The sequence below is a fragment of the Lepus europaeus genome, chromosome 3 (genome assembly GCF_033115175.1).
Source record: "Lepus europaeus isolate LE1 chromosome 3, mLepTim1.pri, whole genome shotgun sequence".
Lineage (NCBI taxonomy): Eukaryota > Metazoa > Chordata > Mammalia > Lagomorpha > Leporidae > Lepus > Lepus europaeus.
Window position 1 is genome coordinate 36,836,222 of NC_084829.1, and position 21,568 is coordinate 36,857,789.

The 21,568-nt window shown below is 54.6% G+C and overlaps 1 protein-coding gene across 1 annotated transcript in view; it reads left to right on the plus strand.

Moving 5' to 3' along the window:
- Window positions 1-1,293: 1,293 nt before the first annotated feature.
- PNPLA1 (patatin like phospholipase domain containing 1) overlaps window positions 1,294-21,568 on the plus strand; it is a 37,282-nt gene continuing 17,007 nt past the window's right edge. The window contains exon 1 of the mRNA XM_062187181.1: window positions 1,294-1,498. Within this exon, the coding sequence (XP_062043165.1) occupies window positions 1,294-1,498 (205 nt within the window). The remainder of the gene's footprint in view (window positions 1,499-21,568) is intronic.

A 21,568-nucleotide genomic window follows, 5' to 3' on the forward strand; every position in this document is an offset into this window, starting at 1 on the left:
TACACACACATCTAATCAGAAGCTGTCTTCCCCAGCGGAGGCAGTGAGATGCCTGGGACCAGCTACCCAAGACAGAAAACCGCCGCCTACCTGGAACCCCGGGCCCTCCCCATGCAGTGGAATTCCCGTGGGGACTGGCAGGTCCCCAGCACTGGTGTGAGCTGCCCAGGACCAGTGATGTCAGAGAGGGTGGAGGCTGGACCAGGCGTTGGGCTGGTGACTTGGAGCCTGTGTTCTAGTTCTGCCTCGGGTGCTGTGTGGGGAGATGCGGTGAGGCTGGGGGGCTGTGGCCAGGATTGCATGGGCAGCTCCCACAGGTGACCCCTGGTCCCAGGTGTCCCCTCCCTCACCAGATGGCTCCCTGCCCTGACCCTCACCCTGTTACGTTCAGCCTTGGGATGAACCTTTGCCATCTCAGAGTGGGGAGCAGAACAGATTTGGGAAGGCCCAGATACTTAGAACGATCTGGATTTCAGACTGAGCTCTTCCTGGGTGCTTAGGAGAGTGAGTGAGGCTCTGGGCTCAGTGAGAGGCATGATGAGCAAGGGTTAAAGGGTCAGGGAAGGGGCCAGGAGCAGAGGGGGTGCTGAGCTGGGCCCCAGGGCCAAACTTCTCCTGTATGATTTTGCCCTTGGCCGGTCCTGACATGTGTATAGACAAATACACATGTGAAATAGTGAATAAGCAAAAGGAATTGTGCAAATACATGGTGCACACGGACACGGCCTGGAGGAGCCGGGGAGGGTGTGGCTGTGGGAGGCCCACAGGTGCTGTGTGCCGCCTTTGAGGGCCAAGGCCGCCTCCTCCGGGGGAGTCCCCTCCCCTCAGGGGCTGGGCTGCCTGATCCCAGGCAACTGCGGCCTTGGCTTCGGATGCCTCTCAGCTGAGGGTTCAGTAGTGCCGGCTGCTCCAGGTACGGCCTGTGCCGGGCGCCACGAGTGCTGCCAGGTGTGCCGAGGGCTGAGGAGCCCGCGCCGGAGATGAAGTGAGCCGAGCAATGATGCCAGCAGCAGCTCGGGGACCAGGACCCTGCTCACACCCCCGGGGCCTTCCGCACCGAGCCCCCGCCCCGGGACCTGGGGCCCCTCACCAACCTTTGGGGCTGCCTCCCAGGTCGGCAGCTGCTGCCTGAACCCGCTGCGGAGTTCCCAACAGCCTGGAGACGGCTCCATTCCAAGCTCGGGCTGGCCAGGCAGCTGGGCAGCAAGTTCCAACAGGAGCGGCGGGCCCCAGCTGGGGCAGGCGAGCCTGAAGGGTGATCCTGCTCCCAGCGGGGGACCAGAGGCGGAAGAGATGAACGAGCAGGTGTTTAAGGGGGACCCGGACACCCCTCATTCCATCTCCTTCTCGGGTAGCGGGTTCCTGTCCTACTACCAGGCCGGGGCTGTGGACGCCCTGCGGGACCTGGCCCCCCGGATGCTGGACACAGCCCATCGCTTTGCGGGGACATCGGCAGGGGCCGTAATCGCCGCCCTGGTCATCTGCGGGATTGAAATGGGTAAGACCTTTGTTCTGGGTTCTCTGGCACATCTTGGGGGGTGGGACAGGGGGCATCTTCAGAGCAGAGCCCCAGGAAGCTTGGGGAGGGGATGCTTGTGGGGCAAAGCCAGGCCTGGGTGGTGGGGAAGGCAGAGGTGGGTCGGTGTCAGAGAGAGCTGCCCTGATCCTAAGCCTAGGAGTCAGAGGGGCAGGGTCTCTGCAGAAGTGATACCGGGTCGAGGTCAAGGGGCGGGTGCAGTCGTGGGCATTGTACCTCCCGCCGGTTTTTTTTTTTTTTAACATGCAAATAAATGCCAATGCCTTTGGGCAGGGCAAGGCTTCAGCTCTCCATCAGCTTGGCAGGGTTGGGTCTGTCCACCTGGCTTCCCGGGTGGCTGGAAAGATGAGAGGAGGAGGCAGGGAGAGCCACAGAGAAGGGAGGGCCGAGGGTAGGAGACTGGGCCATCCTGGCTCACCTTCTGGCCTCCTTGGCCCGAGGGGGCTGTGGCAGCCTGGGCAGGGGGAGCAGCCGCCATGGAGGCGTCTCCGCAGTCAGTGAGCTGAGCACCCCATTGGGCACGATGGCAGGAAGCGACGGAACTGTGCAGGAAAGGCGTAGGGACCCCCGCGGGGCCCGTTTTAGAAGGGTGCTCAGGGAAGCTGTTTCCAAGGTGGCGGATGGAGACAGACCTCAATAACATGGGAGGAGAAGCCCCTTGAAGGCACAGAGAGAGACCCTGCCTGGCGGAGGGGCAGCCAGCAAGTCTGGGTCAGGGGCTCCCAAGCCCAGAGATGCCAGCTGACACTTCAGTTGGAGGCCTGGGGGAGGGGAGGGGATGCAGGCGGCGTGGGGAGGTGGGGAAGAGCAATGGCCCCGTGGACTGGACCCCGGCTCTGTCTTTTCACAACAGGGGTGGGACTCCCTGTGCCTTGCTTTTTGTTGCTAAAGGATTATCCGCACCAACACAAGTGAACTGCCAGTGGCACCTGTTGGGCCTGTGGCACCTGTCGGGCACCCCCCCGCCCCCTGCTGGGCAGAGCGGATGGGGGCCCTGAGCGGGAGGCTGAGGCTTCACGCAAGGAGAGCCCGGGAGACTCCCCGCAGGGCCCCTGAGCTCAGCCAGCTTCCCTGCAGGTCCCATCCTGCCACGGTGTCCACACTGCCTGCCAAGTCTTTGTTGTCAAGAGTAACAGTCAGTCCCTCTCGCTGAGCACCTCTTACGCACAAGACGCCTTTTCTTGCTAAATATTTCACAAGGGACAGGGGCGGGCATTTACCCCAGCATTTGGGACGCCAGCTGAGATGCCTGCATCGCACGTCGGATGTGCCCGGGTCCCGTGCCCGATTCCTGCTCCTGACTCCAGCTCCCTGTGAATGCAGGCCTTGGGAGGCAGCAGGTGGTAGCCCAAGCACTTGGGTCCCCGCCACCCATGCGGGAGAGCTGGGTGGAGGCCCTGGCCCAGCCTCAGCCGTGTGGCCATTTATCTTTCTCTCTATATGTCTCTTTTCCTCTCAAAGGAGAGGATGGGATTTTTATTTTTTTAATTTAAAAAATATTTCACAAAGCTAGCGCCGTGGCTCACTAGGCTAATCCTCCACCTTGTGGCGTCGGCACACCAGGTACTAGTCCCAGTCGGGGCACCGATCCTGTCCCGGTTGCCCCTCTTCCAGGCCAGCTCTCTGCTGTGGCCAGGGAGTGCAGTGGAGGATGGCCCAAGTGCTTGGGCCCTGCACCCCCATGGGAGACCAGGATAAGCACCTGGCTCCTGCCATTGGATCAGCGCGGTGCGCCGGCCGTAGCGCGCCTACCGCGGCGGCCATTGGAGGGTGAACCAACGGCAAAAGGAAGACCTTTCTCTCTGTCTCTCTCTCTCACTGTCTGTCCACTCTGCCTGTAAAAAAAAAAAAAAAAAAAAAAAAAAATTCACAAGTTACACATTCTTTCTTGCTCTACAAAATTCAAACAATGTAGAGTAAAAAGAAAGCCTTCCCCACGCCGTCTCCCCAGGCCCTCTCTCCCTCCTGTGGCTCAGGGCTCAGCACCTCCTGTGGCTCAGGGCTCAGCCCGCATCCTTCCAGGTCTTTCTGTGTGCACAGAGTCCTCTGCCAATGACACAGCGGTTAATGCCTTCAGCACCCAATGGCCTTCGGGACGGGCTGGGGCGAGCCCCCCAGTGCTGTCCTGGAGTCAGGGAAATCCCACTCTGGAGGTGCCTGGCCCCTGGGAGGAGCCCCTTCCCAAGATCCCATGGGGCTCTCCTATTCTGTCACTCCCAACTCCCCTGTCTTCAAGGGAAAATTTTTAAAGATTTTTATTTATTTTTTTGAGAGGTAGAGTTAGAGAAAGAGAAAGAGAGAGGGGAGAGAGAGGTCTTCCATATGCTGGTTTACTCCCCAAATGGCCACAATAGCTGGAGTTGGGCCCATCCGAAGCTAGGAGCCAGGAGCTTCTTCCAGGTCTCCCACTTGGGTGCATGGGTCCAAGCACTTGGGCCATTAGCAGGGAGCTGGATGGGAAGAGGAGCAGCCAGGACACAAACTGGAGCCCACATGGAATGCTGATGCCACAGGTGGAGGCTTAGCCGACTACGCCTCAGTGCTGACCCCAAGGGAAATTCTTAAGATAGACGACGAAGTCAGTGGTGCCTTCACCCTCTGACATTCAAAGATGGTTCCGAATTAATCCAGTTCATTCAATTTGGTGGCTGCCGCTGGGAACCTACTTGGCCAGGCTGTGACCAGCATGGGTAGTGGGATTGGGTGGGCGCCTGGAGGGACTCATACCTGTGACAAGGACACCTGACTGCGGGGGCAGGGTGCAGAAATCAGGGCCTAGACTACCAAACAAGTTTAGGGGTGGGGGAGGTGATGGGGACTCTCTGTCCACTCAGCAGCACGTTCATGAGGCTAATCTGTGTCCCTGTTGCCTGGTTCAGTCTCGTTAACTCCTGCTAACTAGCACTTCCTTTATATCAGACTCTCTTCTAAGTCTTGGGCGTATTGACCCATTCAGTCCTCACAACAGCCTTCCCAGGTGGAAACTGTCATTATTCCCATTTTACAGGGGAAGCAACTGAGTCACGGAAGGCTTGTATAACCTGCCTCCGGTCACGCAAACAGCACACGGGAAAGCTGGAGTTTGCACCTAGGCTGGCCAGAGTCTACACTCGTACTCCTTGAACAGCCCTGCTTCTTGACGAAGCAGTGACATGCGCGTGGGGGTGCAGGTGTGTGGTTAGTGGGCTCGGAGAAGTCTCTCTGTGGAATTGCAAGAGGGGGAGGGCATGAGCTCAAGATGTCTTGGGGAGAGCGGTTGATGCAGAAGGAGTGGAGACTGCAAAGTCCCTCGTCGTCAGCTGGAAGCAGAACAAGCCCCAGGACCAAGTCTTCTGATGTCCCCAGCTTCTGAATTCCCGTAGGACAGCACCACAGGGCGGACAGCCATTCCACCGACTGAATTATTAGTCTAAACAATACGGCAGTGAACAGCCATGCGGGTGTCTCCCATGCCCACTTGGAATACGTAGCCTATCATTCTAGGGTGTGTGTATGTCGTGAGCATTGCTCAATCAGTCTCCAGAGTGGTTGTACCTCTGTCCCCACCAGCAGCAGGGACAAGCCCCGATTTTCCCACAGTGCCTTCAGCCCTGGGTATGGTCAGACTTGAAAGTTGTATGTCAGTCTACAAGTATGAAGCTATATCTAATTTATTTTGCTTACTTAATCTGCATGGCATTACGCATCTCTCCGTAGCTATTTACTGACCGCTTCTGTTCCCTCCTCTGGGACTGGCCTGCTCAGGGCTCTTTCCTGTTCCCTGCTGAGTTCTCCGTTGTTGGATGATCTTTGTTTGTTCTGCACGCCACCCGTTTGTCAGGTACAGACCCTGCACCTGTCTTCGGCCACTCTAGGGCTTCTCTTTCTATTTTGTCTAGGATGTCTTTTTGTAACTCAGAAAATTTTAAAGTTAATGCAGTCAGATATATATCAATTTTTTTCTTATGATTTGTGGGTTTTAAAAAAAAATCTATTGATTGATTTATTTGAAAGCCAGAAGAATATAGAGGGGGAGACATAGAGAAAGTTTCCACCCACTGGCTCACTCCCCAGATGCCTGCAATAGTTAGGACTGGGCCTCACCAAAGCCAAGAGCAAGAAACTTAATCCAGGTCTTCCACGTGAGTGGCAGGAGCTCAGAGGGAACTCAGTCGAGGTCTTCCAAGTGGGTGGCAGGAGCCCAGTTACATGAAGCATCACTCTCTGCATTGACGGGAAGCTGGAGTGAGGGGCTGCAGGCAGGAATTGAACCCAGGAACTCCAATGCAGAATGAGGGCATCTTAGCCACTAGGCTAAACGCCCACCCCTAATTTGTGTTCTAAAAATCTGTCTTTATTACGGTGACTTCTTGTGCATGACCTTTCAAAAGTTTTAAAGTTTTGTTCTCTCAGAATCGTGTTCACTCCTCTGGAGTTGATTCTGTTGATGGGTTGAGGCAGAGACCTAGTATTTTCAGGATTCGCTGTCCAATAGCCAGTTAGAGGCAGCCCTCTCCATGTTTGCTTGCAACGCTGCTATATTCAAGTTCCTGGATTCTTAGGAGTCAGTCCTCGGGGTCTCTTCTATTTCGTTGGCAGAAGTATCTATTTCTGCGTCACGTCACACTGGTTCAGTCATTATAGCCTTGTAGGAGGGGCACACCATGCATGGAAGCCCCCCCCCTTCCTCTTTAATTATTGCCTCTATTATTTTTTTTTAAAGATTTATTAATTTACTTGAAAGTTAGAGTTACACAGAGAGAGAAGGAAAGGCAGAGAGAGAGAGAGAGGTCTTCCATCTGCTGGTTCACTCCCCAATTGACCACAATGGCCAGAGCTGGGCTGATTCAAAGCCAGGAGCCAGGAGCTTCTTCCAGGTCTCCCATGCGGGTGCAGGGGCCCAAGGACTTGGGCCATCCTCCACTGCTTTCCCAGGCCATAGCAGAGACCTGGATCGGAAGTGGAGCAGCTGGGACTTGAACCAGCACCCATATGGGATGCTGGCACTGCAGGTGGCGGCTTCACCTGCTATGCCACAGCACCGGCCCTCTCTATTATTCTTAGCTTTCTCTTCCCCTACATGAAGAGTTCTGCTGGGATTTTGATAAAATGACATCTCCCATTTAGAAGTGCAGTCTCTCTATTATGGTCTTTTATCAGATGCATTACTGAGAGGCTTACAGTTTTTGTTGCCACAGGGAATGGAATGTTCTTTCCCTTGATGTTTTCTAATCTAATAGATTATCACTGATATAAAGGGATGCTTATGGCTTTGGCATATCGATCTCTTTGAGCAACTTCTCTGAACATTCCTAATAGTTCTAAAAGTTTGTTAGCGGTTCACCGCCTACTTTGTGTGTCTGCATAGAACCAGGGATTTATCTCTTTAAGAAAAAACAATCCCCAGGGCCTCTCTCCTCCAGGCCACACCCTCTCCCTTTGCTGCCTCGGGGGCTTTTCTGTCCTAAGGTTGTGTGTGTTTTATTCCCCTGAGAGCTGAGGCAGCAGAAGAATAATTGTCTACTTTGTTTTTTCGGTTTTTTTAAAGATTTATTTATTTGAGAGGCAGAGTGACAGAGAGAGAAGGAGAGGATCTTCTATCTTCTGGTTCACACTCCAAATGCCCACAACAGCTGGGCAGGGCCCGACTGAAGCCAGGAGCCAGGAACTCCATCCAAGTCTCCCACCTGGGTGACAGGGGCCCCAAGCACTTGGGACATTATCTGCTGCCTCCCCAGGTACATTATTAGCAGGGAGCCGGACTGGAAGCAGAGCGGCCAAACCCAAACTGTGCTCTGATGTGGCATGCCAGTGTCACAGGCCATGGCTTAACCCACCGTGCCACATGGCGGCCCCTCACCTTCTGTAGGTATGCCTGGTTCCATGAAATGGCCAATTTGGAGGCAGGTGTACGCAAATGCTTATAAAAGCACTTACGACAGTGCCTGATTGCCATTAAAGAAGTGGTAAATGTTTGGAGAGGTGGTCCCCAATGCAACCAGTAGGGGTTCCAGAATTTTCAATCTGGTTGCAAGTAAGCTTGGAAACTTACCTCAAAGGTGTGCTTGGATAATTTCGGGAAATAAAATTGTTTCTTACCAAAGAATGGAGATTTGGCAGACTCAAATGCCATCTCCACTTACACCACTGCTTGATACCTTCCCCTAGGAAACAGCACAGCAAGTCTGTCCTCCCTCCCTCCCTCTTTCTCTCTGGGGTTCATTGAGCATCTACTGGGTCCTGTAGAAGATACAAGCACCTGATGCAAAGTGAAACTCTTCTCCTGCCCTCAGGGAGTGCACAGTCTTCTCAGATTTGAAGGCAGCCACCGAATAGTTACAATGCAAGGAAGTTCCAGTTGCATGCTAGCAGACCAAAAGGCGTAGGAGTGAGCACACCTCGAACCATGGAAGGCCTCTTGGAAGTGGCAGTTAGGCTAGCGCCTGCAAGGTGACTAGAAGTTGGACAGGTAGAGACAGGTTGAGTAGGAACCAAGGTCTCTCGCAAGGATGTGGCAATGACAAGGTGACAAAGCCATGGCGACAGCCAAGGGTGGAGGATGATGCAGGCTCACGGATGTCAAGGGCGGATGTGAGAGTCTCGGGGGGCAGGTGTTGGCTCTGTGAGCTGCTGTGTCCAGCATGGGGAAGACTCTTCCTGAAGACGGGGCCTCGGCCCTCGAGCTGGAGGGCACCCCCTGGCTGTCCCTGCCTCCGTTAGTACTTGGATTGCGATGCCCCAGAAACCGAGGTCTCCAGAAACCCACAGTAAGAAAGAGTTTGTGGGGGCGATGCTGTGGTGCTGCGGGTTAAGCCCCGGCCTGCAGCACTGGCATCCCATATGGGTGCGGGTCCGAGTCCCGGCTGCTCCACTTCCAATCCAGCTCCCTGCTAATGTGTCTGGGAAAGCAGCGGAGGTCACCCAGGTCCTTTGGGCCCCTGCAGCCATGTGGGAGACCCAGAAGCTCCTGGCTCCTGGCTTCAGATTGGAGCAGCTCTGGCCATTGTGGCCATTTGGTGAGTGAACCAGCAAATGGAAGATCTCTCTCTTTCTCTGTAACTATGCCTCTAAAATAAAAATAAATAAATATTTTTAAAAAAATTTTGTATACTGGGGCCGGCGCCGCAGCTCACTAGGCTAATCCTCTGCCTTGCGGCGCCGGCACATCAGGTTCTAGTCCCGGTCGGGGCACTGGATTCTGTCCCGGTTGCCCCTCTTCCAGGCCAGCTCTCTGCTGTGGCCAGGGAGTGCAGTGGAGGATGGCCCAAGCCCTTGGGCCCTGCACCCCATGGGAGACCAGGATAAGCCCCTGGCTCCTGCCATCGGATCAGCGCGGTGCGCCGGCCGCAGCGCGCCTACCGTGGCGGCCATTTGGAGGGTGAACCAACGGCAAAAAGGAAGACCTTTCTCTCTGTCTCTCTCTCACTGTCCACTCTGCCTGTCAAAAAAAAAAAAAAAATTTTGTATACTGGGATCCAGAGTTACATAAACCTAAAGACAGGTTCTAGGGTAGAACATTTGCCACCCTCTGTGCTGTAATTGGGACTTCTCTTCTGGTCTTTACTCTTTAAATTTTTTTTGTTTTATTTTTAAGAGTTTTATTTATTTACCCAAAAAGCAGAGTTACAGACACTCACACAGAGAGCACTCTTCCATCCTCTGGTTCACTCTGTAAATGGCCACAAAGGCCAAGGCTGGACCAGGCTGAAAGCAGGAGCCAGGAGCTTCATCCAGGTCTCTCGCATGGGTGCTAGGGAACCAAGCACTTGGACCATCCTCTGCTGGTTTCCCAGGGGCATTAGCAGGGAGCAGGATTGGAAGTGGAGCAGCCAGGACTCGAACCAGTGCCCTATGGGATGCTGGCCTCGCAGGCGATGGCTTTACCCACTACGCCACAGCACCAGCCCCTCTTCTTGTCTTTGCACAGTGCTTATCGGGACCTGCTCCATCACAACAGTCCTTAGTCTCAGCTGCACGGTGGAATCACCGTGGGAAGCTGTTGGAATTGCCACTGCCCCGGTCCTCCCCAGACGAATAAATCAGACTCTCTGGGGGGCAGTGTCAGACACCAGTGCTTGTTAAAGCTCCCCCAAGGGATCCCACTGTGCAGCCCCAAAGCTCCCCCAAGGGATCCCACTGTGCAGCCCCAAAGCTCTCCCAAGGGATCCCACTGTGCAGCCCCAGAGAGAGCAAGCGCACACTGGAGAACACAGATGTTATCATCTCCAAGCTTACGACCAGGTGGGGGCAGCAGGCCGAGCATTCCTGTGGAACCCTGTAGAAGGCCTAACACAGTCCCAGGCCAGCTCAAGCTCTGTGTCTGAGTACGCATGAGCAGTGGTTTGTTTTAGGGTAGAGAAAAAGTTTCACTGCCATGATTTCAGGCTGGATCAATTCCTGTGGACTGCTCAGGCTGAGCCACTAACGAGGGAGACCGGCCGTGGGTCAGGGGCTGGTCTCTGCGCCTTCCCCTGAGCCCTCCCCCACACCCAGCTGACTTGTCCACTAGGGAGCACGTGCCCCAGAGCCTCTTGTGACTGTTACTGTTTTTCTTTTCCAATCATTTCTCCTTTCTAAAAAAATTTTTTTAAATATGCAGTTCAATGGCTTTTGGTATAGTCACCGGGCCACCATACAGTCAGTGGCAGGACATTTCACTGACCCCCCCAAAGAAATGCTCCACCCCTTTTTCTGCCATCTTAAGTCCTCCATACGCCCCTACCCCCCCGGTAGCTGCTAATCTACTTTCTGTCACCTCCGATTTACCTGTTCTGGCCCTTCCGTATAAAGAGAGTCACAATGCGTGGGCTGTGCGTGGCCTCTCACTGAGCACAATGTTTGCCAGGTTCATCTGTTGTGTGGATCCGTGCTGCCTCCTTTCCATGGTTTACTGAGGTTCCATTGCGTGAATAGACGCCCTTGGCTTATCCATCCACTAAACCGTGGGTGCTTGCATTATTTTTATTTGGGGCTGTTATGAATGGTGCTGCTGTGAACACTTGTGTACATTTAAAAGGCATTCTGGGGCCTGCGTTGTGGCATAGGCAGGTAAAGCTGCTGCCTGCATTGCCAGCATCCCATGCGGCTGCCAATTTCAGCCCTGGCTGCTCTATTTCCCATCCAGCTCCCTGCTAATGCTCCTGGGAAAAGCTGTGGAAGATGACCCAAGTCCATGGGCTCCTGCCAACCATATGGGAAACCTGGATGAAGCTCCTGGCTTCAGCCTGGCCCAGCCCTTGCTGTTGTGGCCATTTGGGGAGTGAGCCAGCAGATGGAAGACCTCTCTCTCTCTCTCTCTCTCTCTCTCTCTCTCTGTAACTCTGCCTTTCAAATAAGTAAGTTTTAACAAACAACTTTAATATTAAAAAACTTGAAGTACATTGCCAAGGGCAATAAAGCCCTGTGTTTTCATGGCATATCTGTATCATCACCACCTCCTCAGTGTGCCAACCAACTTCCACCTGTCTCCTCCCAGCCCCGCATCATCAGAGCTGTGCATTTTGTTTAAAATGTCTATTTATTCATTTACTTTTACTTGAAAAGCAGAGAGAGAGAGATCATCTTCCATCTGCTGGTTCACTCCCCAAATGTCTGCATCAGCCAGGGCTGGGCCAGGCTGATGCCAGGAGCCAGGAACTCCAGCCAGGTCTCCCACATGGGTGACAGAGGCCCAAGCTCTTGAGCCATCACCCGCTGCCTTCCAGGGTGTACATTAGCAGGAAGCTGGATTGGAAGAGGAGTAGCTGGGACTCGAACCACTTACTCTGACGTGGGATGAGGGTGTCCCAAGCAGCAGCTTAACCAGCGATGCTGCAGCACCTTCTCCGGGTGGTGGGTTTTAAAACGATCTTTACCCTGCAGTCATTTGAAACTCACGTGGAAGCTGCACGTGCCCTTCCCTCGGCGGCCCTCTCGCGTCCACTTTCTTTTTTTAAAGATTTTATTTATTTATTTGAGAGGTAGAGTCACAGACAGTGAGAGGAGAGAGAAAGGTCTTCCTTCCATTGGTTCACTCTCCAAATGGCAGCAATGGCCAGAGCTGCGCTGATCTGAAGCCAGGAGCCAGGAGCTTCTTCCAGGTCTCCCATGCAGGTGCAGGGGCCCAAGGACTTGGGCCATCTTCCACTGCTTTCCCAGGCCACAGCAGGGAGCTAGATGGGAAGTGGAGCAGCCGGGACTCAAACCGGCACCCATATGGGAGGATTAACCTACTGCGCCACGGCCCCAGCCCCCATCCACTTTCTTTCTACTCTCTGGGTGGGAGGGGGCACAGCGGAGCCAGGGGAGGGGAGGGCCAGAGGCAGAACGTCTGCGGGCTGGGCTCAACAGGTGGCTTTGCTGTGCGCTCTGCACGCCGCTCTTTGCCAGCACCGCTCACCTTGCCCCTCTGCCCTCAACACCCAGACCCCAAGTGTGAAAGGTGCAGGGTTCGGGAGAAGGGTGATGCTGAGGGTTAGGGCAAGGGCAGGGGCTCTACTGCTCACCCCCATGGCAGCCTCAGGATACATCCGTCTCATTGCCTTTGCCCAGGCTGTCCCCTCTCCCAGGGATGCCACCTCTGCCTGTGCCCCGCCTCCTCTGAGAGCCCTCCCTGACTGCCACAGCCCCTGCCCCAGAGACCAGGGCCCGCCTTGGGGAGCACAGTGATGAGGAGCCCTGCTCCCCGGGGTCTGAGAACACAGGCCACAGGAGCCTCCATCGGCAGGATTCTGAGCCCGGCCTGCCACTGGTGGGCTTCTCCCGTGGTCTCTTAGCGGGTAGGGGTGGGTATGGAGGGCGGTAAGACCCACACCAAAATCTCTCTCCACTTCTGGTCCCAGGAATTCACTAGACCAAGTCCGCCACCCAGAGCCTCAGCTGAGCTACTGGGCAGAGGGAGAAGTCGGCTGTCCCCTGCTCCCACGGCCTCACCCTGGGGCTCAGCGGGGACCCCTGGGTGTCGCACACACCTAAGGGCTTGTTGAAAGAGTACATCGGTTGGGATAGCAGAGGCTTTGCCGAGACAGGAGAGGACATCTTGCTCCTGTCACCATCCTTGGTCCCCTACGGCTGGTGTGGCCCCTCCCTGGTGTCAGGACCCAGGCCCCGCCCATCGTGCCGCTCACAGGCATGGCCTCTTCCTGTGGTCCCAGAGGGCTCCGTGCTATGTCTGCCTTCCAGTGAGGCCCACCTCTCCCCTCATAGGGGAGGACCTGGAGGTGACCCCATCCTATGGATGGGAAGCAGCTACGTGGCCACGCCAGCCTGTGAAGGAGGCTGGAAGAGGTAGGCTTTACTCTGGGAGGCCGTGTGTCCAGCTGCACATCGGAGGCTCCATAACCAAGGAAGGAGAGAGTGGATGAGTGGACACGGCGACCACTTGGGTCTCTGCCTCCATGACCGTATTTGCGGATACAAGGGTGCTGGAAAAGCGACCCCTGGCTTGGGACCGAGACCATAATTCCATGTGCACAAGGTCATGTCCAGTCTGATGGGCGGAGAGGGTCTCAGTGCTGAACCACCGGAAGGCTGCTTTCCTGGCCCCCAGGGACACGGGTGTCTCAGCCCCATGCACCCCAGCACCCACGGGCTCCCTGCCTGCAGGGGCCTTCCCCTCTCCAGAGATTTCACCTCCTCCCAGGAGAGCCTCCATGTCACCCGGCTCCGTCTCCCTTTCCGTGAGGTCTAGTTTGCCTGTGGAATCTGAGTGCCTGTTCCAGCATGGGGCGTTGTACTGTCTTAATTGTTGCAGATGTTCTGTCTCATGTCATCGATGGGACTGCAGGAAGCATCTGAGATCCTGCGAGTCCGGTGGCCCCCACCAATGGCTCGTAAGACAGGAGTTACTTCACCAACTCCTGATGACTGCCTCCTGTGAGCAGGGGTGGTGCTGAACATGTCTGTAGTTTCTGTTTGGGCTATTACCTAACTCTTAGATAGTTTTCCAAAGCCATGGATGTGACTTGTAACGCTAGAATGTTGCAGAATGTCCTTACTTTAAGCTGATGTCCTTACTTTATTTTTTTTAAGATTTATTCATTTTATTTGAAAGGCAGAGTTAGAGAGAGGCAGAGGCAGAGAGAGGTCTTCCATCCGCTGGTTCACTCCCCAGATGGCCACAATGGCTGGAGCTGTGCCAATCCAAAGCCAGGAGTCAGGAGCTTTTTCTGGATCTCCTACACAGAGTGGTGCAGGAGCCCAAGGACTTGGGCCATTTTCTACTGTTTTCCCAGGCCATAGCAGAGAGCTGGATCAGAAGTGGAGCAGCTGGGACTTGAACCAGCACCCATATGTGATGCCGGCGCTGCTGGTGGCTTTACCCACTGCGCCACAGCGCCGGCCCATTTCACTTTAGAGATAATTGTATTTCGCCCCTGGGAGAGGGACTCACTAGTTGGAGGTTTCCAAACTGTGTTCCAGGGAGCCCCAGGCTCTGTGGCTGTAGAGGGAAGGTACTCTAAGCCCCGGCTTCTACTAGCCTGCTCTGCTATTGTCTCTCTGATACAGGGAGGATCTCGCTAAAATTCCATTTAAAGAAAGTCTCCCAGAAAGATTAGTCTCCTAATCCCATCAAGCTGCAGACAAAGAGGCGGAGGAGCAGACTCTGGCTGAATAACTGAGATGCTGATGAAATGGACCGGATTGGCTGTGATCGGCACAGCGGGAGCCTCAGGGAGCTGACGTCCTCTGGTGCAATCCAGCCAGAGATGCACAGGCACACAGAGAGGGTCAGCGCGGACAAGCAGGCTGTGCAAGCATGGGCGAAACTGCTGTGGGGCAGTTCGGGGTGGGCTGCTCAGGGAAGGCCTCTCCGACCGTGGATGCAGCCAGGGGAGAGCCACCTGCAGTTCAAGGGAAGCGGGTTCCAGGCTGAGAGGTGTCAGGTGCATCCATCCTGGAGTCTCAGAAGAGGAAGCCGCTTTCCTGGACAGGAAAACAGGTTTCCAAAGGACATTGTGTAGCACATGCGAGGGCCAGGGGAGCCCCAGGGGCTCCAGGCCCACAATGGGGCACAGCAGGAACCAGCATGACTCCTCCTGTGGAGACGGAGGATGCCACAGGCGCCTCCTGTTCTTATCTGACTCCCACACCTGGGACCAGGGCTCCTGCCAGCCCCTTGGGCCCTGGAGCCATGGGTCGCTGGAGTTAGTGTCACTGGCAGGTGGCTCAAGGTATGTTCCAGGCAGCAGACCCTCTGCCACTGCTGGAGCTGGCCCTGGGAAGATGAGATTACCTCTTGGGGACCTGGGCTTTGCTAGCTCCTTTTCTTGGAGTGTACCCGTCTGTGTCACTCCGTTGCAGGCCGACACGCTGCCAGGATTGGAGGGGAGCACAGTTCCCTGGAAGGTGGGGGGCTGGGCTGCAGTTCCAGCTGTGGGTCCTTGGCTGGGGACCTGCCTTATGCTGTGTTCCCACCTGTAACTTGGGGTGGGAACACACACCGCCGACATGTCGGCGATGGACAAGAGAAGCCATGTGGATGTGTTCCTGGCACTGGGGCAAAGATTAGCCGCAAAATTAGACTTTGATGAATGAATGTTGAGTGGATGAATGACTAAGTGAAAAGAACATTGTCTTAAAATAGAAAAGCAAGGTAATGCGGTGTTTTTCAAACTTTAACTGAAGAACATCCAAGGAACTTATTTTTTTTAAAAACATTTATTTATTTGAAAGGCAGAGTTACAGGAAGGCAGAAGAGAGAGAGGGAGGGGGGAAACACCTTCCATCTGCTGGTTCACTTTCCACATAGCCTCAATGGCTGAAGCTAGGCCAATCTGAAACCAGGAGCCAGGAGCTTCTTCTGGGTCTCCCATGCAGGTTCAGGGGCCCAAGGACTTGGGCCATCTTCTGCTGTTTTCCTAGGCCATAGCAGAGTGCCAGATAGGAAGTGGAGCATCTGGGACTTGAACCAGTGCCCACACAGAATGCTGGCACTGCAGGCGGTGGCTTTACTAGCAACACTGGCCCAAATCCAAGGAACTTATTAAAGCAAACCAACAAAGACGCCCGGCATCTGGGGAATCCAGCCTGGTCTGGTGAGCACTTTCAGTGCTGTGACTGTGCGCTCATCTACAAGAGGACTTGGTTTTCCTGTGGGGACTCTGGTAGCCCGGAGGTGGGAGCACCGCTCTGGGCTGGCGTGGTTGACCCTGGCCAGCACCCCCGGGTTATCACCAGCTTGCCTCCAGTTGACTCCAAAGGTTGTTAGTAACCCAAGCTCTAAACTACAAGGAAGGCAGACTTGGGGTGTGGATTCCTTTTTGGCATGGGAGACTGGGTTTTTCCACCCAGAGTGCCAGGCAGACATGGCCATGGGGATTTTCAGTGGTGCAGCATCCTCCGTGGGGTCCTGATGCTAAGCATCCAAGCCTCCACTGGCTCCTGGTCGGATAACTGTCCCCATGGCCACCACGACGTCACCAGCTGTACTTCCCCTGACCCTGGCTGCCGGGCCATCCCTCATTTCTTCCCTTTCTTTCTTGTGAATTCAACACGTCCTATCCTTTTGCTTTATATTTCGCTCCCTGGTTTTGGTTGGTACATCTGTTCCAGAAGCTGGAGAGCTTCGTCTTCAGCTCGGCCACTGTGTCACTAGAGCCGTGACTGACAGCCTCTGCTTTCTCCCGTGTGTGTGTGTGTGTGTGTGTTTGTTTGTACATATGCGCATGTGTGTTTGTGCTACCCAGATGTGACTTGGGTTTCAGTCCTGGCTCCTGGGCACACTTTCAGAATCAAAATAGCTTTATTAAAAATCAGTGCTGGGGCCGGCGCCGCGGCTCAATAGGCTAATCCTCCGCCTTGCGGCGCCGGCACACCGGGTTCTAGTCCCGGTCAGGGCACCAGATTCTGTCCCAGTTGCCCCTCTTCCAGGCCAGCTCTCTGCTGTGGCCAGGGAGTGCAGTGGAGGATGGCCCAAGTGCTTGGGCCCTGCACCCCATGGGAGACCAGGAGAAGCACCTGACTCCTGGCTTCAGATCCGTGCGGCGCGCCGGCCGCGGTGGCCATTGGAGGGTGAACCAACAGCAAAAAGGAAGACCTTTCTCTCTGTCTCTCTCTCTCACTGTCCACTCTGCCTGTCAAAAAAATAAAAAATAATAATAATAAAAAATCAGTGCCGGAACGATTGATCTGCCCGAGGCGGCCGTGTTTTGGGGGAAAAGGCGTTTCGCTTGGTCCACAGCCGGCTCTCATGCTACTAACGCTTGCAGCTGTTGGCCAAGCTCTCCCATGTGCCAGGTGTGGGCAGAGCTTTACTTCCGTGCGGCGTCGACTTTAATCGCCCAGCACCACAGGAAGTGGATACTATATTTATAGTCATTTTACAGATGGGGAGACGGGGAGTTAGAGAGTGGATAATTTCCCCCGGTTCGTACCACACAGCCAGGACTGGGATTTCTCTACATTTCTACGCTTGTGACTTCAATAGTTGCTTTGCAAGAAGCATAAAGGCTTTCTCCCAACACTCCACAGGCCAAGCAATTGCACATTGATTAGCACAGTGAGATCAAATGGCTTGGTAAAGGCAAAGAAGAACTCTATAAAATGCTGTCCCAGTGGTGTCACCGTGTGGTTGTTGTAACCCCCGCTACCATGTTGGGCTCCCTGCCGGTCTACTTTCTCAACGGAACTTGTGTTGTACATGCTTAAACTTCTCCAGCAAGTGGATAAAGATTTATTTCCCAGAATAATCCTTTGGGCTTAAAATATTTAAGGGTCTGGGCTGGACGGAAGCTGGGAGCCAGGAACTCAATCCAGGTCTCCCATAGGAGTGGCAGGAACCCAACTGCTTGCGCTGTCACCACGGCCTCCCCGGGTCTGCACTGCTAGGAAGCAGGTGTCAGGAACCAGGAATCAAACCCAGACGCTCCAGTGGGGAACACAGGCACGTTACAGTCTAGGCTAAACACTTCTTCCTCCTTTGGACAGTTAGGTGAAAGAGCACTGGTAAAGCTCAGATGTGCTGGTTCCTCGGGAGGAATGTCTCTTTGCTAAACAGCTCACGTAGGTGACGTGCACTAATCCATCCCCCTAGCACCACCAGTTCACAGAGCCTCTGCTAGGTCCTAAATGCCTTGCCTCATCTGTGTTTTCATTTAACAGCAAGCTTCTAATTTTGGAGTGACGTGAGCTTTACAGGAAAGCTGCTCAGTGGGTACAGTCGCTTCTGTACCTCCCGCGCCTGGTTTCCCCTAAGGCTAACACTGACAAGACCAACGCTGAAACGCTGGCGTGGCTCCATCACTGTGAATTAATTCAGACATAATTAGAATTCACCTGTTTGTCTTTCTAAAAAAAAAAAAAAAAAAAAAAGAAGACGACATATTTATTTATTTGAAAGACCTACAGAGAGGTCTTCCATCCACCAATTCACTCCCCAGATGGCCGCAACAGCCAGGGCTGAGCCAGGCTGAAGCCAGGAGCTTCTACTAGGTCTCCCATTTGGGTGCAGAGGCCAAACACTTGGGCCATCCTTCACTGCTTTCCCAGGCCACTCGCAGGGAGCTGGATGGGAAGAGGAGCAGCCGAGATCCAAACCTGCGTGAGAGAGGATGCCAGCATTGTAGGCGGTGGCTTTACCTGCTACGCCACAGCACTGGGGAACTCATCAGTGTTTCTAATGTCCTTTCTCTGGCTCAGAATCTGACTCAGGTGTCCACATTGCATTTGGTGGACCCATGTTTAAGCTTTGTTTCTTTGCTTCACTTTGGAATTAAGTTCAGGGGATCTTTGCTTCACTTTGGAATTAAGTTCAGGAGAGACAGTTGAGCTCCGTTCCTGATTCTATAAAGAAAACACGCAAAGTGCAGCCACGTGTGGCTCCCAGTGCTCTCCAAGAGTCCTCCTCTGCACCCTGCGGGGACCCCCAACCGCCCTTGTGAAACCACCACGCAGGGAAGCTTTTGGCTCAGTCCCAGCCCGGGAGCTCAGGTCATCCACACGGGGCAAGCGCAAGAGAAAGGGCGGAGGTGGCACACTGCCCTGCGGGTTGCCCACCAGACTCAGGTGTGGCTGGGCCACGGAAGAATCCCACATTCCCGATTAGAAAGATTCCCGCCAGCCCAGCAGAGGGGAGGGTCCTCCTCGGTCCCTGCTTCAGGTCATTCCTTCTCTCCATTCATTCCTTGTTGGCTTATTTAACAATTTATAAAGTTCCTACAGGTGTTAACTTAAGTGCTGGAAAACAAGACAGAAACAGTCTTGGCTTTGGGAGGATGAAATGGTTCATTTATGCATTCTTGAGTAGCTTCTCAGCATTTGACACTGGGCTAGGCAATAATGGGGCGGGGAGGATGCATTTTTCATGCGTAAGGTCTCTGAGTTAGCATTTTCCCACTTCGCAGTGCTACAGCGGTTTTTCGCTTTCGGCACAATACTCTGTAAATTACCTGAGATATTCAACACGTTATTTTAAAATTCGCTTTGTGTCAGGTGATTTTGCCCCACCATAGGCTTAATGTAAGTGTTCTGAGCACATGTAACGTAGGCTGTAAGTAAGCTCGATGTGCACCAGGTTAGGGGGGATGGTTTGATGCGTTTTTTAGAGATTTATTAATTTATCTGAAAGTCAGAGTTACACAGGGAGAGAAGGAGAGGCAGAGAGAGAGAGAGAGAGAGAGAGAGAGAGAGAGGTCTTCCATCCGCTGGTTCACTCCCCAGTTGGCTGCAACGGCCAGAGCTGCACCGATTGGAGGCAGGAGCCAGGAGCTTCTTCCAGGTCTCCCACGTGGGTGCAGGGTCCCAAGGACTTGGGCCATCTTCTACTGCTTTCCCAGGCCACAGCAGAGAGCTGGATCAGAAGTGGAGCAGCTGGGACTTGAATCGGCACCCATATGGGATGCTGGCATTGCAGGCGGCGGCTTTACCTGCATTTTTGACTTTGAATATTTTCAACTTTCAATGGGGTTATAGGAAGCTGACCCCATCATAGATTGAGGAGCATCTGGGGCCCTGTCCTGAAGGTGCGCATCAAGCAGAGGCAGGCAGTTGGCTTGGGACAGCCTGGGTAACTCACGAGCCAGTAAGTGTCACAGGCAGTCATTCAGGGGCTGGGGTGGCCTAAGAGAAGGGTGAGCAGGTCTGGCTTCCTGGAGAAGGCAGATCTTATACTAGGCTTTAGGATAAGGTCTGGAAAGGTGGCAAAATCAATAAATACATAAAAATGGAGAAAGGGGGGGGGCAGAAGTTTTCAGGATGCGTTTATGGGCCAAGATGGGACTGGCCTGGCTGGAGCAAGGCCTGGAGGACAGGGGAGGCTCCATCTGGAGGAGATTTGGGTCTGCTGGTGTCAGGAGAGCCTTGGCATCTCCCAGGGGTAACTGAACCCTCAGGAGGGAGCTGGGAAGGAGCCGTCTGAACTTGCCCTGTTGGCCGGAGACCAGGGGCGTGTCCCCGGAAGCAGACTGGCTTGGGCGCCCTGGGGCTTGGCGCCGCCTCTGCTGTGGACCTTGGACTAGTGACTGAGCAGGCCTCAGTGCCTCAGCCTGTGAGGTTGAACCTGTGGACAGGGAGGCACCAGGCAGGTGCAGAGCTGTCATGACTGTTAGGGGCAGGAGACAGCTGGGGCGGGCCCAGCTCCCAGGGCTGTCACAGGGACCTGGAGCTGCCCGTGACAGACAGAGGCCTCCGTAACAGGTCTGACCGACTGAAGCCTCAGACGGCGGTGGGCCAGAGCCTTGATCTTCGATAGAGGGGCAGGTCTGGCTGGGCACGCAGTGTGCCCTAATTAGAGCGGGTCCCCAGGGAGGAGCTGCTGCCCGACAACCTTGTCTCCTTGTCAGCTAGAGTTTGCCTGGAGGTGCCCCCCACCACAAATCCCAGGCCTCGGGGTGGCTGGTTCTTTGCTGCAGCCTGACCCCAGGGTCCCCTCACTGCACAGGGAGAGGCTGAGGGGGTGGCATTGCCTGTGGCCTTGAAGCAGGATCGCAAAAGAACCTTCTGGGCCCTCCAAAGAAAACAGAGGGGTGAGAGCCGGAGCAGTGGCTCTGTGGACATTGTGAGTTTTCAAAGAACTTTCTAGACACACTGCCTCCGCTTGTTTCATGTCAGGGTGATCAGTACAGGGTTCTGGGGGAAAGGTACACAGGGCAGGTGGGGGCTGGGCCCTGGGGGCCTGGGCCTGATGTGGGGGGTGTGTGGCTTGTCAGAGCTCTGGTGATGAGTGGGCAGGACCACTTGTGTTCCCATAGCAACTCGGATCCTACAACCCGGCCTTTTAAGCCTGAGTCTGCAGTGAACTCTTGGGGTTAGAGGAGGTGTGTGTAGCCTGGTTACTCTCCATCAAAATTACCATTTGGTTTGGTTTGAAGTGCAAACTAGGTCAGGGTTTCTTGCTGTTGGCTAAAGCCTGGAGTGCATTCAGACCAGAGCAGACACGTAGGGGGTTGCGGCACGTTCGGGTTCTGCCCCCGTGGACCGGGTGGCCTGTGCTACACCCAGGCCTGCTTTCACTTCCAGCCCAGTGGTCTGCGGGCCACTGTGCCTGAGCCTGCCCTTTTCCCCAGGCGAGCGTCTGTCTGGGCTGTTGTCTCTGACCTAGGCTCCCAGAATCCCAGCAGCTTTAGAGCGGTGAGCTGAGGGGCTCCTTCCTAAGCTAGAGTGAGGCAATGGGCCCCCACCTGGCTTTACCTCGGAACAGCCATGCTTTTAGCTGTGTCATAGACTATTTAAGATTCCTTCTGGGGCCAGCATTGTGGTGCAGTGGGTTAAGCTGCTGCCTGCCATGCTGGCATCCCACATGGGCACTGCTTTGAGTCCTGGCTGCTCCACTTCCAATCCAGCACCTGCTAATGCACCTGGGAAAGCAGTGGAAGATGGCCCAACTGCTTGGGTCCCTTCACCCGCATGGGAAACTCTAATGGATCTCCAGGTCCCTGGCTTCAACCTGGCCCAGCCCCAGCCGCTGCGGCCATTTGGGGAGTGAACCAGAAGGTGGAAGATCTCTTTGTCTCTCTCTGACTCTCCAATAAACGAGAGCCCCTGAGGGCCTCTGTGGGTCTTCCAGTGACAACACTGTAGCATCCAGCCAATGGCGCTGTGGCATGGGGCGCACAAATAGAACGATGACGAAAACAG